The sequence below is a fragment of the Phragmites australis genome, chromosome 11 (assembly GCF_958298935.1).
Source record: "Phragmites australis chromosome 11, lpPhrAust1.1, whole genome shotgun sequence".
Lineage (NCBI taxonomy): Eukaryota > Viridiplantae > Streptophyta > Magnoliopsida > Poales > Poaceae > Phragmites > Phragmites australis.
Genome location: NC_084931.1, coordinates 22,983,106 through 23,001,390, shown reverse-complemented (window position 1 = coordinate 23,001,390; position 18,285 = coordinate 22,983,106). Strand labels below are relative to the sequence as shown.

Genomic DNA, 18,285 nt, shown 5'->3' with positions numbered 1-18,285 from the left:
CACGGAAAGCAGCGAGTAATAAGGGACTATTTGGTAAAGCTCTTACTGATTTAAATTTTTACGAAGAATGATTCTTTGTAAAAAATAATTCTGTGGCTAAAAGTGATTCTTTAAAATAAAATATATGGAGAAAGTGATTATATACGGAAAGTGAATCAGGAGAAGCTGTTTTTTTTCAGCTCGCTAGCTTATAATTCATTTTAGAAAATCACTTCTACAAATTTCACTCAGAGAACAAAAACTAAAAATTATTATTTAACAAAACTTCCCTAATTAAAAAAAAACTACCCTAGAAACACTACCAAACAAATCTAAATAACACACCCCAATCATGTTTCGTGTGCACAGAAGCCGTTGCCAGATTTCAGATACTATGCCACCAACTGCATTCCTGGCCCTACACGCTACAGGCCTGCATATACCACGGACCGTTCCTCTCTCGTGCGCGCATTTAATTGCTTGGCACGGTAGTAGCTAAGCTCGATCGCCTCGTGCGGCAGTGCCACAGGCAGCCCAGCTTCATTGGCATACGGCTGCTGCTGCCAGCTATACTAGCTACTAGCTCTCTCTGCCGATATGGTAGCACTTGCCATGGAGAAGAGGACGATGGTGCTGCCATGGAGGAAGAAGGCGGTGTTGGCGGCGGTTCTGATCGTCCTGGTGGCTGTCGGCGTTGCCGGTGGCGCGGCGGAGGCGGCGCCGCAGCGGATCCTGCTGGACACGGACATGGACACCGACGACTTCTTCGCGCTGCTCTACATCCTCAAGCAGAACCGCTCCGAGTTCGAGCTCAAGGTTAGCGCTAACCACGCTCGTCAGTATTCCATCCACATCGGTAGTGCCGTAGTGGTTTCCAAAAAGTGCAAGGGAGGTGATGAAACGGTCGAGGAGATCGACTTGAGTTGTTTCAAGAAATTTTGCTACCTTCGTGTTCGTGATCAATGCGTGCAGCACGAGAGAAGGAAACTTGTACTGTGCATGTATGTTCATTCACGCATGTTTGGTCAATGTGCAGAGTTGCTAGCTTGCTATGACAGCGCTGGCATTCATTTCGTCGATACGTGTCGTGACTTCCATGACGCAGCATGTCCAAACAAAACCGTGCTTGTTTGACTAGCCATGTAGAGTGTACTGCAGGATGACTGGACCCTAACAAAGGTCACATCAGGTCATCAGACAAAATTCGGTTTTTGCTTTTTTTTTACTGTTTTTAAATTTTAACGGTTGAATTTTACAATAAAGTTTTAACTTCTCAGTATATTATTTATCAAAAAAGTACTCTGAGTTAGTTTATCACTGTAATTTAATTTTAAAAAAATAGACTTCTAGCTTATCTAGAAATCACTTTTTAACTATCCCGTTTATTTGAGTTTTTTTTTTTGCTAGCAGAAAAAACAGAAGTGAAAGCCAAACAAACAGACCATTATAGATTTATCATTCCGAACATTTTGGCTAGAGACTATTTTATTTTAATTATGTCCATAGCTCTGTCTATTCATGAAATAAGTGATACACCCATGGTATGGGAAAGGCCAACTTTAAATTAGGGGTGTAGATAATTTATTTTTTCTATTTAATACTTATTAATTTGTTGGTTTTTGTTATCAATCTCATAGTTTCTTTTACATATCTTTTATCACAAATTTTAACGTAAATTAGCGGTCTTCCGTATAGTGGAATTTTCCATTCAGGTTCCAGCCAGGGCCAGTGGAGTGCTCGGTGACGCCCTCCGCCAACCGAGGAGGAGCTCGGTTCCCCGGTGGGAAATCCTGGGCAATTAGCTTGTAAAATTGCGAGTATTTGTTTTTTTTTTTTTCATAAAAAATCGTTGAGCAATTAGCTTGTAAAATCATTCGTATACAATCAAAGACAGAATAATCTCTCTTCTAACTGCAAAATCGGCGCGAATAAAATAAACAAAACAACGCCAATAGTCAAGCATAATTAAAGTACAATGCTACAGATACGACAGTGATGGAGCATCTTCCCTTTGAGGCTTTGACCGTATGCTCCATGTATATATATAGTGTTATTACACCGCCACAACACGAAAGATGGAACATATCTTTGAAAAGTAAACCGGGAGAGGAACTATCTATAAATTACAATTACAAAGAGTATTCCCTGTGGGTTGTCAGTTGGAAATGTGTGTATATACTGTAGGGTTTTGTGATTCTTTTCCTCTTATGCTAAGCCCCCCTCTCTTTTTTTTTATCCCAGTAGAATATTTTTGCCTTGATATCTTTAAACTTATATAGTGAAGATAGTGATGTTTTGTTAAAAAAACAAATGAAGACAATGATGTTTTATTTCAGAGTTCAATTAAGTAGCGTTAAAAGCAGTGACGAATGCATATGAGTAAAGTGGCTTATCCACCTCTCTCTTCCTCATTCATGATAAAAAAATGTTGAGAGACTTTATTGGCTGTAAAGGAGCAACGGATTGATGAAAATAACTATTAAGATATCTCTAATTGATACTTTAAAAATTTATCTGCATAATACTATTATAATATTTTTTAATATTATTATAATAATCTCTATTTTTTTATTTTTAACAACTATAATATTTCTTATCTTTCATTACTCTCTCCTTTAAAACTAATAATAATCTTTTACAAGTAATAAAGACTAGAGTACCTCAGTTATGAGTTATGTCGCTCCCACCTCCATCCCTATAACATCGGATAGGGGAGCTGCTCGAGCGCTCATCAACAGCTACAGTAGCTAACAGCTGAAAACTGAAAAAGCCCAGTTTGAGTTCTGAACAGTAAGCTGGCGGCCAGGGCCAGCGGTCACGCGTGCCGGGGACGAGGCCCTAGGGGCAAGCGCCGCGACGCACATGCCCGCCGGCTGCGGCGCGGCAGCCTTGTGATGCCGATCGCCGAGGGCGGCGGCCGGCTGCGGCCTACGGGGCGCCGCGTGTGGTGGGGCGACGTCGGCGGCAGGCGAGTCCAAATGGGGATGGCGATGAGGGGAATGCGGCAGTGGCTGATCGGTGAAGAGGCAGAATGGTGAGAAATTGAGGTGGTCACTTGGTTCTTCACCTTCCCTCCCACCCAACATTAAATTGAAGCTACAGACTGAAATCTATGTATAGTCCTTTTGAGGTGACTGTGATGTCTGGAATCAAATGGGATCTTGACACTTAGTCAGAGCTACTATATTGGCGGATTCTGCATATTACTGATGAGATCTTTGGTGATAGTACCCAATATATGAGCCGTTTGCAGTTCTGCCCAAGAACTGGTGTCACAGGGGGCTTCAAGTTTGGGAAGAGAATGCCTAGCGAATTAGTGATTGATTGAAGGGCAACGCAAGTGTATCAGTTCAGAATTGCAGTTGTTGCGAGTGGTGCTTTCATGCTTTCTGTGTTGTGTCTGGTTGTAATCTGGAGGGGTTTGATGGGGAGTGATAACTGTGATTTGATGATTTTGTTCTCTTAATTTTTATTCCAGTAACCTCGCTGCAGGTGTGTGTTGCTATTACAGACCGTAGACTGTGTTTTATCTCAGTTGCAATTTTTCCCAGAAAAAAAATCGCAGTTGGGTCAACTTGGTGGCGTCCAATTAACCCCAAAAGGGGTGGTACATACCCTTATTTTTTTTCATTGTGATCATGAGCAGGCAGTTACCATCAATGTGAATGCGTGGAGTGATGCTGGACATGCTGTGAATCATCTGTATGATATACTCTATATGATGGGCCGTGATGACATTCCGGTTGGTGTCGGTGGTGATGGTGGAATATCAGACTCTGGCACCATTTATCGAAACGTCGGTGGTTATTTACCATTGATTGATCAGGTACAAAATTTATCTTAGCTTCCACTGTAACACTTTTATCTAGGGAAGGCTGCTAACTTTGTTATCTAGAGAAAACTACCTTTCTTTTAATCATAGAGAAGAGTATTTATTGCTCAAGAAAGGGAGTTTATCTTTTTTCCTTGTTTCTCTTGTTTAATACCTAGATACTACGTCTAAATAAAACATAGATACTAATATGTAGGTGGAAATTTAGGGCATGACAACTGTCGGAGACTGCCGGTACAGGCAAGCTATTCCACTAGAAGGTGGTGGACGACTGGATGTCGACACAAACTTTGGGATCAGAAGGGGGTTCCTTCCACAGGTAATGCATCATTTATTTGTTCCTCCGTGTAGACATGTTGTATTTTGATGTTCAAATAAATTTCTACATGTCTCTCAAATGAAAATGCACATGGTAGTTTAGTCACTGGCCCTAAAACTGCTCTGTTGGTTCATCGATGCATCATCTGACAGCTTCATATGAATTTTTTAGAAGAGTACATTGAAGTTTGGCAATTGACACATTGCTATCGCTTGATCTAAAATCCTTATGCATACTGCATACAAAATATGTGTCAAACAAGATACTTTGGCCCTAGGTTTCTCCTTTCTTTTTTCTTAGCTTAGGCAGTTCATGTTGCCACACAGATGAGTTCAAGTGTCTCAAAAGGAAAAAAAAAAAGACAGAGGAATCAAATTTGCATAAACTATCAACATGAAATAATTATTTTGATGCTTTGCTCCAAGTTCTGCTTGTATATTTGTTTTCACTAGGTTGGAGAGCTTTTATGGGACTATTTGGTGGAGCTTTCCATTATCCTTCAAGACTTGAACAAAAGTACATTGTAAAGACCAAATATAGAATGGTGGACACCAGAACCCACGGATGTGTCTAGATGTCTCTGGGAACTGGTTGTATCTCAGGTGGTGTCTGATTGGTTTGAAGACAATCTGACTAGTTGGAATTTATGGTGGAAATCCTACTGATATATTTGCAGTCTGTGAACCAGCCCTGTGGCGAAGCAAAAACTAATTTTATGCATACTTCTTGCTATATCCAGTTATCACTTTAGTGTGCTTTCTGGAAGACATATGCATGGCTACTTTGAGTATTTTAGTCTATATTACAAGCTCCAAGTCACTATTTTTATATGTAAAACAGGGTCACAGAAGATATACTCCACTTCAGCAACCTACAGCACAGCAAGTAATGATAGAGACAATATCTGCAGGCCCTACAACTGTCATTATCACAGGATCACATACAAACTTCGCAATTTTTCTCATGACATTTCCACACCTGAAAAGAAACGTGGAGCATATATACATTATGGGTGGTGGCGTGAGATCGAAGAACCCTACAGGTTGCTGTCCAAAAAATGCTACCACATCTTGCATGCCACAGCAGTGTGGTGACCATGGTAACTTGTTTACTAGTTACACTACGAACCCGAATGCAGAATTCAACATATTCGGAGATCCTTTTGCTGCATACCAGGTATAAGGCTTATATTTGCTAGACAATGCCTATTGTATGCTTTTCTTTCATTGAAAGTTGAAAGTGGATTTTCTTAGTTCATTTGTGTATTTGCATCTCGTAATTTGGACCCCTCTTTCTTTGAGTCCACTATCTCATTTGTAGCACTTCCCCTAAGGAGCATAGGCAAAAAATCACATCTCATTATTCTACTCTCATAATTTAATGGATATGGAATACTTGGTTTCCATGATGGAAAAAGTGATCTATGATTTGTTGAAGAAACAAATAAATGTTCCACATACTTTTATATGCTTCATTTTTCATGCTTGAAATTCAATAATACATTAACCTATCTTTAGTTCATTGTTGTTTCACTTCAATTATCAGATCAGCAAATTAGCTAGAGAGAATTCCTTCATGCCACCGGGATAATTACCTAAGCTACCAACAAATAACTCGATCTCGCTTCTATGCCATCGTTTTTGTGAAACCCAATACCCTCCATGCCATCATCGTCACTTCACCGCTAGTTAGCCATCCAGTTGGGCATAAAGGATACTTCTACCTCTCATCATATTTTTTCAGATATAAAAACTTAAAAGAAAATGGGCCACACTATGACACTACAATACCATTCTTCTCTCTCACACACTTGCACATGGACCCCACCAGAAATATCCTGCTATTCTTATTTCCCAAAAATATGATGCGAAAAGCGACGTTTTCACGCTCTAATTGATGGCTGAAGTGATAGTGATGGTTGTTAAGGGTATTAGTCATTTTCTATATTCTAGTGTTTGGGGTTCTCTTGTACTACATATACCCCTTTGAGGCTGGATAATAGACAAGCTTCACATTCGTAACATGTAACAAAGCTTTAGGCCTCCGATCCGATCCAAGCCAGCTCTTGCTATCTTCAGCTGTGCTACCCCCAGGAGGAGTGAGCTCCACTCCCGAGGGCGGCAACCTGAGCCCCCAAACCTAGCCCTAGCTCATCATCGGTCAAGCAGCAGCTACACCGTCTCTTCTGTTGTAGGTCTCCGTCAGCAGCATCCCGCATATGCTCTCGGGCCGTCGCTGCCACTCTGGTGTTGGGCGCCGCCGAGCCACAGGTCGCTACGCCGCACTACTGGGAGCGCGGATCTGGCCGCACACCGTCGAGCAGCCACAATGAGCCGTCAAGGGCGTGGATCCGGTCGTTGCGCCGTGGATCGGACTGCCGCATCACTGATCTTGGCGGCTCTCCTTCGGGTTCGCCGGTCACCCTGCTCTGCCTCGCCGTGCTGCTCCGGATAGCTCCGCACCCCTCTGCCTTGCCCGGTTTGCGACGAGGCTCCTGCTCCGCGCCAGGGGCTCCTCTAGTCGCTTTCCTGTCGAGCGCGTCACCGCCTTGATCCACCTGGATTCGGGCGCTCCAAGGGCCGCCGCCTCCTAGCGTCCCTCCCTGCCACGCATGTTGTTGGTCTGCCGCTATCTGTTTGCCCGTGAGGGCAAGTCTGTGGCTGGCGATCTACTATCCTGGAGGAGTTTGGGCTACACATGGGCCGCCACGTATCCTTTGGCTCGATCTGCTTGCATGGTGGTGCTGATTTTGTTGTTGTTGTTGCTGCTGCTTTCTAGTATCTTGTTGTTGCTAGTGTTCTGCCTAGCATTACAGTTACGCTGATGTCGTGTCAATCCAAGTCTGTTGTGCTCTCCTTGAGTTGTCTGTGCCATGCGAATCCATAAAATCTTTGTCGGTCGCCGATTGCTACGTTTCATTTTGTGGTTGGCCATGCTTTCGGCTAATCACTTCTCGTCGTCGTTGATGCTCGACTTTGTCTTCTTGGTCCTTCTGTAGCCTCTAACTGCTGCTTGTAGCTTTGCGGATTGTTCGGTCCAGACTTGTTCAAATTTGAGCGGCACTCGTCCGTACTTATGCGTGATTCGTCTGTTGCTATTCTTTGTCGCCACTGTTGCGACTCTTGACTAGAGGCATTTCTTTGTCGTTTATCATCGCGACTCTCTACCTTTATGCTTCTCTTCACACCTCTTCAGTTTGGCAAGGTTTTCAAGATTTGCAAGCTACAACAATGGTGGAGACTCAGCTTTTGGATGTTTATCTAGTGTTGTAATGTGTCTAAGTCTAGTGCTTAGTGTCGTACCCTTTTCAAATGCAACGTAATTGCATACGCCTTTCATTTGAGAGGGGGGGGGGGGGTGTTAAGGGTATTATAGTCCTTTCCTGCATTCTAGGGTTTAGGGTTCTCTTGTACTACATATACCCCTTGGGGACTGGATAATAGACAAGCTTCACATTCGTAACAGCATGGAGAGTACCGGTCTTGCAAATGATGGCCTATAAGGGAGTGAGTTATTTGGTGGCATATTGTGGACTGAGGAGTTAATCAATGTCATATTAGGAATTTTCTCAATTAGTTAATATGTAAACTGTTATGAGTATAGAATCCTTTACGTATTCATTAGTAGAGTCATGTTCGTACTATTTCATATTCATAACATAAACCTCATGTTCTCATTAGGTGTTCCATTCTGGCATTCCAATCACCCTTGTCCCTCTTGATGCGACCAATACAATTCCAATCAACGAAGAATTCTTCCATGAATTCCAACATCATCAGAGTACGTATGAGGCACAATACTGTTTCAAGTCTCTAAAGATGGCTCGAGACACTTGGTTCAATGATCAATTCTATACCGTAAGTTCATGTCATTTACTCCATTTCATTTGGTACGATATGTGCCTTTTTTACTTTTTGTTATTTTTTCATTTTTCTTGTCTTGTTCTTGTGTAGAGCTATTTTATGTGGGATTCCTTTACTTCTGGTGTTGCCATATCTAGCTTGCGCAATGACAAGAATGGCGAATTTGGAAATGATTTTGCTCAGCTTGAATATATGAACATCACAGTAATAACTTCAAACAAACCATATGGTGTGCATGATGGCTCAAACCCATTATTTGATGGTCACACAACTCCAAAGTTTGGTCTTAAAAAAGGCGAAGTACATAGCGGTCATGTTCAAACTGGAGTTACAGATAGCTTCTGTCATGTCAAGGGAAGTAAGAAAGGAAGATGCGAGGTACGTCATAGCCAAATTGTTTTTAGGGGACAGTTGCACAATTCATCCTTTTCTGATAAAGAAGATAGAGCTGATACCTGCTAAGTTTAAAGAATTAAAGAAATTCCATTAACTTCTCTTATGTACATACCTTTATTATCTATGTTGCCATGTTGCTAGAGATAACTTGTAAAACATATTTGTTAAATGACAACTCAATTTATATTTGAATAAATATATAGAATTTCAATGAAGAATACATTATGAGAACTGTGCGAATGTTGCTATTTAGTATTGGAGAAGTAAGTTACCCTTCCATTTTTTAAGTGAATCAGATGAATGAACAAATGCTACTGTGTATGGGAAACTCAGTTTTCTGGCTAAATTTTATTTCTTAGGATGGATACACTAAGGAAATATCTGGTCCAGAAGCAGTCCAGATTCGTGTTGCCACAAAGGCTAAACCAAATGCGGATAAGAATAGCCCTCTGGACAGGGAGTTTTTCAAGAGCTTCCTAGAGGTAAGTTCTTCTGCTCATGTAGTAAGACTCGCAACATGTCAGTTGCATGCCATTATTGTTCCTTACCTGTATATCATAACTTCTAAATCCTTTACAGAGTTTGGAATTTAATAATTTATTATTTTTTCGTTTGTTTATTGTATGGTATCTAAATTAGCACTCGACACTATAAAATAACACCAGTTTGTCAACAGATCATGGGTTGCTTCCCGAGTTACGGACTTAATATCATCTTACAATTTCACAGTATAACCACCATGAGCTGGATTTTTGCAACACAATGCTGAACTTTTCTTTTCATTGGAAAATAGATTACTCATTACTGAACTTAGACCTCGTGAACAGTAGTCAATAATGGTACCTTATTGGACATGTCGTTTTACCCTGCATGAACATTAGCCTTTGGTTATCAGCTGCTATTGGATAATTGATACTCTGTCACACAATGAAGGAGCTGATGCACTCACATGCAATGTTAATCTATGAAACTAAAAGTTTCTCTAGGCATTAATAGATTGGCCTATTCTTAGAAGAGCAATAACTAAACTATGAGCTGCAGGCACTAAACCTCCGGGAGAACTCTGGCCGTTTCGACATTAAGGCTCAATTTCCATTTTACCGAGAGGTTTTTTACAAGCCAGACTTCAGAAACAAAAAAATGGGGAGACCTGTTATTTTTGACATGGATATGAGTCCTGGAGATTTTTTATCCCTTATATACCTCTTGAAGGCACCTACTGAAGAAGTAGATTTAAAGGTACCATTATCGGGAATGGCACAGTGATGTGCTCCCATGCAATGAAAGTTTAGGTTCTGTATTTTCTCTATGAATGTAATTTTATTATAATGGTTATAGGGAATTTTGGTCAGTGGCAATGGTTGGGCCAATGTCGCAAGCATTGATATCATTTATGACATTTTACATATGATGGGCCGTGATGACATTCCTGTTGGCCGTGGTAATACAACCGCATTAGGCACTCCAACTCTTGGTTGCAAGTATGTCAGTGTTATTCCCCAAGGCAGTGGTGGACTTATTGACTCTGACACTCTCTATGGACTAGCTCGATCATTGCCAAGAAGCCCTAGAAGGTTTTTTTACAGTCACCACATGACCCACCTATGAATTAGTGCACATGGCCTGGATACTTACGATTTTATGCTTTTCATTGTTAGTTATACCGCTGAAAATTCGGTAGAACATGGTGCTCCCAGAAATACTGATCATCCAGAACTTCGGCAGCCATTGGCTTTTGAAGTTTGGCAGTTTATAAAAGAGCAGCTTGATCCAAGTGAGAAGATCACTATTCTTACCAATGGACCTCTTACAAATTTGGCAAATATCATGCTCTCTGATAGCAATGCAAGTTCTGTAATAGAGGTGAACTGTCTGATATCTTTTGGTTCTATGCAGTACTAACTGTATTTTGATCTATGCTATTTTCAGTTTTGTCACTGTTAGTATTGATATACAAATTTTCTGTCAATGCAGAGTGTTTACATTGTTGGAGGACATATCAGAGATGAAAATGATTCAAAGGGAAACGTGTTTACTGTTCCATCAAATAGATATGCAGAGTTTAATATGTTTCTTGATCCTCTAGCTGCGAAAACAGTCCTGGAGTCCAGTCTGGATATCACACTGATTCCTCTTAGCTCTCAAAGAAAAGCTGCTTCGTTTCAGGCTATCCTTCAAGCTCTAAAGCACACTGATCACACTCCAGAATCAAGTTTTGTCCACCGCTTGTTGTTGTTGATACATGACCTTCAGCACAAGCATCAGGTGTATCACCATATGGTAAATGTCTACAATTATTTCTATTTCACTGCTACGACTATCCGTTGCCAGAAAAATAACTGAATACATCTGATCTTTTTCACATCATGGTACACAAGCATTCATAAATTCATACTCTGCCATGCTGTGCAAACTGCATTTGCCCATTGAGTCCCTGAGCATCGAACCGAGTACCAATAATCCTAATTAAAGTTGGGGACACTCATTCTTCTCAACATAGCTTACCTTCTTTTTTTGTAACTTAGTTCATCCTAACCAATCCAATTTCTAATTGAATGGTCAAGGAGTCCCAAGGGCCGTCTTATGCTTTTGAACCAATGACTGAGGATACAGAACCCAAAATTACTACATGTCAAACTACGTGTATAGTTGATTCAATACTTATTGTATTTTTTCGATGATTCTTGTAATCATAGGATATATTTCTGGGAGAAGTTCTTGGTGCTGTTTACTTGGTGGAAGGACTTAATATGAGACCATCATTACAATCAAAGCCAATAAGCGTTGTTGCCAACAGCACAACAAGAACGGATGGGCAGATTGTTGTCAACAAGCAGAGTGCAAATTCAGTAAAAGTATTAGTCGATTGGAGCATTGAAGAATATTACAATCGAGTTGCCAATTCTTTACGCAACAAAGAGCAATCTGCCGTTATTGGTAGTTTTGCAGAACAAAGCGCAATCTGGAGCAGGCCACCTGAGAAATTGGGGGCATGAACATAAAGGATAGCTTTTATGTATAAAATGCTGCTGTAACACAAACCATTCAGTTTTTCCAGAGTAGATGTTATGGTCGGCAAGAAGTATAGTATGCGCAGGCAGCAGCAGTCCTTCAATTCGGTTTGTTTAGATAGAATCCAATTCAGTTTGTTTAGATGGAGTCCGGTTCGGTTTAGATAAATCCAGATCAGTTTATCTCTTAGTCAGGATTGTTTGAGCCGGTTTGGTCTGTTTAGTAGGAGTTGGTTTAGGATTCTATCAGCTAGCCGGCTATATATAGTTGGCAATAGCCTGTATTAGAAATTAAGGAAAATAAGGAGTCTCTTTATATCTTTATCTCTCTCTCATGCCAACCCCTATCTCTCTCCTCTACTCCCTCTGTTCCCTCTGCAAAGCATCGGCCTAGGGTTGCGCACAACTACAACCTATGAAGGGTTGGTCTTATTAATTTGGTATTAAAGATGTCAGGTTCCGACATCGTGGAGGGTGCTAGTTCTCAGGCCATGGAGACCCTGACCAAGCTAGTCGTCGATATGTATATGGATGTGTAGAAATAGTTTGGAGAATTGGCGCAACAGGTTGCCACCATCTCTTTGCAACTATCGGTGGTCGACAAGCATTTGCTGGACGCTACAAGTCAACTGGTAGCGCTACAAATTAGCACACCATCCAGTGCTGCACTCCTTTGCCCGTAATGACCCTTCTAGTGGTCATGGGCAACACTTCGGGCGTCTTGCCTCTACCTCAATTGCCACTTACCACCACCATTTATCACATCCAGTCTCCCCACTCACCATCACCCATCCCCACCTTTCCGCCCATGAATTTCCATATGTGTCGCAGGGCGGCAGCGTCATGGACCATGTTCCCGCAGGCGGCAACACTTGTAACATCATGAGTTTTAGCATATTAATTAATAGCAATTTTTACTTCAAATTAAAAAATTGTAATTAATTAAACCAAATAAAATCAAGAAAATATGTATATGAATATACATACATATATACACACACACTAATATGTATATATTCATATATATTAAATTGGCTAAGTATTTCAAAATGCACTACCTTAATTTCTAAACTTCTTCGTGCATTAATTGATTCATGTACATTTGGTTTATTGTTTTTATAGTTCTTTAAGTGGAGATTTGAAATTGAATGTCTCTCAATTTCAAATCTATTCTTAGCTTCCATTAAGCTCAAATTCAATTTGAATTCGAATATTTTTTATTCAAATCATCTTCCAAATCTCAGAGCTTTACTCTTATCTCATAATTCAAATATCCCCATTATGCCAAGACCTAACTCAAATCTAAATTCAAATCTCTCTTTTGAATTTGTCTCAAAACCTTTTTCTTTTTCCCTTTTTCTTTTTCTCCCCGGGCCTAATCTTCCCTCCCTCTCTCCTTGCACGGCCCGGTAAACTAGCCCACTAGCTCGGCTTCCCTTCCCCATTCTCTCTTGCGCTCGACCCACCGACGCGCCTCGCTCGGCCCAGCAACCGCATTGTGCAGCCCGGTTGACGCGTGTGCCAACATGTGCGTCACCGTCCACGCGTCGCCCATCCACATGCTCGCTCGTCCGAGCCATCTCCCTCCTATAGCACACTATCGTCGCGCTATCCGCCACCGCGACAACCGCCATCCCTTCCCTGGGGAAATATCGCCACCTCACCGCATTGAATGAACCAACAACTTGCATGCGCTCTTGCTCTCTCTCCCCTCTCTCTGCCCTCACAGCACGCCACCTGAGTGCCTGACACCGTACGAATTTCGTGCACGCGCACACGCGTGGCCGGCGCAGAGCTGCCATGTCGCATCAAAGATTGCCGCTGTCGTTCTGTTCACTGCGAACAACACAACGCGTTACACCGCCTCTCTGCTCATCCCTCCTCTCTATAAATAGGGTAGCCCAGCCTCCATTTCACTGTTTCCCCACCTAGCTGCCACCACAGCACCATCGTGCCGCCATGCCTCATCGCTGCGACCTTGCTATCGTTATTCCGTCCCCGCGAGCTGCCGAGGAGCACCAGGAGGTCGCCACCGTCCCTGTGCTACCCTCCATCACCCAGAAGCTCGATGGGAGCACGCCCACGCTGGAAGCCAAGCCGCTCCACTGCCACCCCTTTGTCGCATCACCGACCGCTGTCCAGCTTCTCACTGTTTTCGAGCTCGGTGAGTATCCTCGTCCCCTCACACAACCTCCTAGATAGCATGTTGTAGTCCTAGTGATCTCTCTTTTCACGGCCGCGCACATCAACGTGTTTTTTTCCTTCACCGTCGTGCCATGGTCGCCGTTGGCGTGCGTATGCGCTTTGGGTGTGGTCTGGCCATCGTGTCCTGTAGCCCAGGAGCTTTAGGATCCTTTTCCTTGCAAGTAGATCGTGCATAGAATAGGGAAGGTGCTGCCCGAGTTTTCTACGTCGTTGCCACCTTCTTCGGCCACCATCTAGCGCTGCTCTGGTCATGGCTTGCCATCAGTGAACCCCTAGCCGAGTTCTTCGAAGCACATAGGTGACTGGCGTTAGCATCTCATCACGAAACTCCAGTGGGAATGTGATTCTGGTGAGCTCACCCCTGTAGCTCCGCCGCGATTGCTCGCCGTCGTTTCCCCCTTCGCCGCTCCGCTCGCCCATCGCGCTCGCGCGACCATGAGTACGAGGCCGCCCGGCCTGCTAGCACGGCTGGCCAAAGCAGGCCGTGGCTCAGCTCGGTAGAAACCGGGCTGCTAGGCCAGCCCAGCCACCAAAGGGTCGTGCCCCAGTGGGCCAACCCAACTCCACAGCCTACAACACAAGCTGACCCAACCCGAGTGGGCTAACCACTGTGCAGCCAAGCACTATGTGGCAGGGCCTGGCCCAATCCGAACTCACTTCGACCCAAACCCAGTACTATTCAGTGGGCTCTGGGCTACTGTTCAGTGGGTCCCATCCATTAATAGTGCAATTTTATATTTTCCCGATTTAATTTTAGATTAAATATTCTGGGAGTCAAAACCTCTCCGTTCTAGCTCCAGTTTTGATGATTCTTTCACCGAAATTAATCTAAATTCGAGATCTACCTATCTATAATAGTGTGATATCCATTAGGGCTCATTTGACTTTCTATTTGGTATTATTTTATTCTTTTATAGTATAGTTCATTATTGATCATAGTCGCATTTGCAGAACCAACGGAGTTTTGTGAGTGCTGCACAGGAAGCATCAGGAACGAGGAAGATCTTGATTACGATCAAGTCTTAGAGGAGAACATCAGAGAAGGTAGATCCTATCTCCTTGATCATATTGAACCTATGCTTTCAAATAATCTACATGATCAACTAAAAAAACTGAACTTATTATTGCATGTACTATGTATTGTGCTTACAATTGCTTATAGTAGTTGATCCTATCCAACAATTACCATATCTTAAACGTTATCATCCAAAATACATATCACCCTAGGATTTACATATCGTTATCTATATTAACGTCGGACGATGCCTTGATATCTAGCATGTTTAGGATTGAATACGTCTCCCCGGAGACGTCGCTTTCAAAATACATCTCTTCGGAGACATCACTTGATCGTTATCAATTTTAACTCATATACCATGAATCCTTAATGGTTGTGAATTCAGTGATGGTGGTGAGATCCTTAATGTCATGTGGGATATGACAGGTGGTGTGTAAAAATGGATGAAAACTGTTTTGACAGGGGCAGATAGAGTAGTACTCTAGGTGAGGATGTTCTTGGGGACTTGAGTTACCTTTGTAGTATTCATTGACAGAAGATGCCTGCCCTTGCCGCTTAAGGACCGAGTAATTTCACCGTAATCCTTAAGCCAACTCAGTGCAACCATGTGTCCTGTATGGGCATGACTTGACTTTTCTATCACCGGACTAGGTTAATCATCATACTAGGAGGTTGAGAGCAACGAGAAGTCAAGTGACTATCTGTCCCTCTGTTTGAATGTGCAGAGACCAGCAAGTGCTTAAAAATGGAACCTGGCATGAGTACAAGGCCTCTTGTACTTGAGGTGTATCGTAGAAAAGCTCGACAGGAAAGGTGATTGAAGTATTTCGATATGATTAGCTCCTCTGCTTATAACGGTTGGAGGCTAAGCATATCCTGTAGGTATAGTGTACAACATCTGCAGAGTGTAAAACTATTTGAATAGCCATGTTCGACATGCGAAGGCATAACCTTTGTGACTAAACTCCGGGTGCGTGTGTCTTGATGAGTGAGTGTGTGGACTAGATGTCCATGAGCTGAGATTGCTGATTAAATTCGTCAGGATCTATGTGGTACTAGAGGTATAACAGATGTGATGATAGGGACTGCAGAGTGAGGTGTAGCCTCTCTTAGGACCCAAAAACCTCCATATACCACTTGTCATCTAGTTTTGAACTACTTCAAACTGTCTTTAAGTTAACAATAGAGAATACAACTAAGTCCCTGAATAAAATGCTTTGCGTTTAAAACTAAACCGTAAATCTTTATCCTTGAATTACCTTTATGCATCTATCAAACACTTGAAGTAGCATAGAGCTTGCTGAGTACCTTTCGTACTCACTCTGGTTGTCATTCAGATGAGGAAACTAAAGCTGACTTCGCTGGAGGAGAAGGCGAGGATGAAGAGTAGACTTAGAAGTCGCGTTCGCACCCTAGCTTTGTGGCTTTGGGTCATTGTCTTCCGATGTGCTTTTGTTGGCCGTTAAGCTAGATTTGTAATATATAATATGGTTTATAACTTTTTGTAATTTGTAATCTTAATACTTTATGTACGAAGTTTGACTGTGATATTATAACTATTATACTATACGTATAAGCTACTTAATCTAGTAACTTATACAGAAGGTATAGGAGATCTCGGGAAAGGAGTCTCATAACACTAGTGTTCCTCGCTTCCATAAGCTTGACTTTTCGACCTTTGATGGCAAGAAGGATCCACTCGGGTGGCTTAATCACTGTGAACACTTCTTCTGTGGCCAATGAACACTGGAGAGTGACAAGGTGTGGTTGGCGGCCTATCACCTCACCGACAACGCCTAACATTGATATGACATGCTAGAACACGACATCAGCATGCCCTTCTAGGCACGTTTCTCTGCCACCTTTGCTTTGGACCACCACTATGGAGCAATCCACTAGGTGAATTGGTGTGCTTGCCCTTTCGTACCACCATCGAGGCCTACTAGGAGAAATCATAGGAGCTCTTGTGTCGTGCATACCCTCTCTCTTCAGCACACCAAGTACAATTGTTTACTACAGCGTTGCCAGATCGTGTTCGCATAGACGTCGAGCTTCAAGACCCGAAGGACCTCCAGGTGGCAATGAGTCTGACACGCGCGTATGAATGCCGCACCCAGGCTATGAATGGCTTAGCTGCGACAGAGCGTTCACCACCACATATAGTGGGTCATCCGTCAATGCCAATCCCGGTGGTGCCAAAATCATTTGGAGTGTAGGCCACAAGCACCTGCGCAACCATGACGTCTCCATAGCCACAATCCCTATGTCGCCTGTCCCCGATCGGATTGGCTGAACGGCGGAAGCAAGGGCTATGTTACAACTATGATGAGCAATATGTGCATGGCCACCATTATCAACACCTCTTCTACATTGAGGTGACCGACTATGATGAAGATGGTTAGCCAGATGACGTTGGCCGACATTGGAGTTCAAGCTTGCCTACCCTGCAGTTCGGCTCGAGGACAAGTTCTTTGCTGGGGGAGGGAGTGATAGTATTGTCGGCAAGAAGTATAGTAGACGCAAACATCATAAGTCCTTAAATTCGGTTTGTTCAGATAGAGTCCAATTCAGTTTGTTTTGATGGAGTTTAGTTTGGTTTAGATAAGTCCAAATCAGTTTATCTGTTCGTCAGGATTACTTGAGTTGGTTTGATCTATTTAGTTGGAGTCAGTTTAGGATTCTATCAATTGGCCGACTATATATAGTTGGCAATAACCTACAGTAGGAATTAAGGAAAATAAGAAGTCTCTTTATATCTTTATCTCGCTTTCTCTCCCGCTGACTCTCTCTCTATATGTTCCTCTCTCTCTCGTCAACTTCCTCTGTTCCCTTTGCCGACTCAACCAAGCAGGCGATCACGGCTCCTACACGCCGGTAGTTCAAGCCCTAGCCTAGGGTTGTGCACAACTACAACCTAAAAAGGCCCGGCCGTATCAGTAGATGCCCTAGCTTATAAAAAGAGTAGTATACTTTTTCGTTCTTCTTAGCACTGGTAGGAAAATTCACAAAGCTTGAGCATGTAAGTACACTGATACAATACATTTTTATTTTGGTACTTGTAAGCAACTCTGCTTCTCGTTTTGTTTAGCAACCGTCATTTGTGTTCAACAGTATATGTTAGGTTACCTACTTTATTTTGTAGAGAACGTCCTGTTTTCTTGACAATTCCTGTCATGCAATTCGTTGATTTTCTATTTGACTGAGGGGCGCATGATTAATCGGTGGAAATTCTCAAGGGTTCCCAGAATGCAGCCTGTCAAGATCATGGGTTATCATAAACAGTTGACTCAATTGGCTTTCCCACTCGTCTCAGTAGACTGAAGACATTGCAGTCTTGTTACTGGAGCAGCCAGTGTCTTGGAATGGCTCTGGTGCTTTTCAGTGTATCTTTCCACATATGTTCTCATTCTCGACGGAAAGATCATACACCTAATAGTGGCAAAGCTATCACCTGTCCAAGGACTGATAATTGTTAAGGAACCCCAAGTCAAGCAACTGCTCAGAATGGCAGGCAGTACACAGTATTATGGTGGAAAATATCAATTCATTTGTCACAATGTTCAGCGTGTGCAATGCTTCATGGACTGGCACAACCGAGGTAAACCATTCTTTTATCGGAGAGTTCTTTTTGGCTGGTAGTGCATGACAAACAAAGTGCTCAT

The 18,285-nt window shown here is 42.6% G+C and overlaps 1 protein-coding gene across 5 annotated transcripts; it reads left to right on the top strand.

Moving 5' to 3' along the window:
• Positions 1-375: 375 nt before the first annotated feature.
• On the top strand, positions 376-11,724 carry LOC133884483 (nucleoside hydrolase 3). 5 transcript variants are annotated; one of them, XM_062323915.1, is made up of 12 exons: positions 376-795; positions 3,626-3,805; positions 4,020-4,130; positions 4,971-5,306; positions 7,811-7,987; positions 8,084-8,371; positions 8,749-8,871; positions 9,431-9,628; positions 9,728-9,963; positions 10,048-10,252; positions 10,364-10,669; positions 11,086-11,724. In XM_062323915.1, the coding sequence occupies exons 1-12, from the start codon at positions 577-579 to the stop codon at positions 11,383-11,385; spliced, it is 2,679 nt and encodes an 892-aa protein (XP_062179899.1). In that variant the 5' UTR covers positions 376-576; the 3' UTR covers positions 11,386-11,724. The 5 variants fall into 5 exon arrangements, with proteins under 5 accessions (XP_062179899.1, XP_062179900.1, XP_062179902.1 ...); XM_062323916.1 differs by lacking the exon at positions 376-795 and adding an exon at positions 2,687-3,013; XM_062323918.1 differs by lacking the exon at positions 376-795 and adding an exon at positions 2,688-3,026.
• Positions 11,725-18,285: the final 6,561 nt, after the last annotated feature.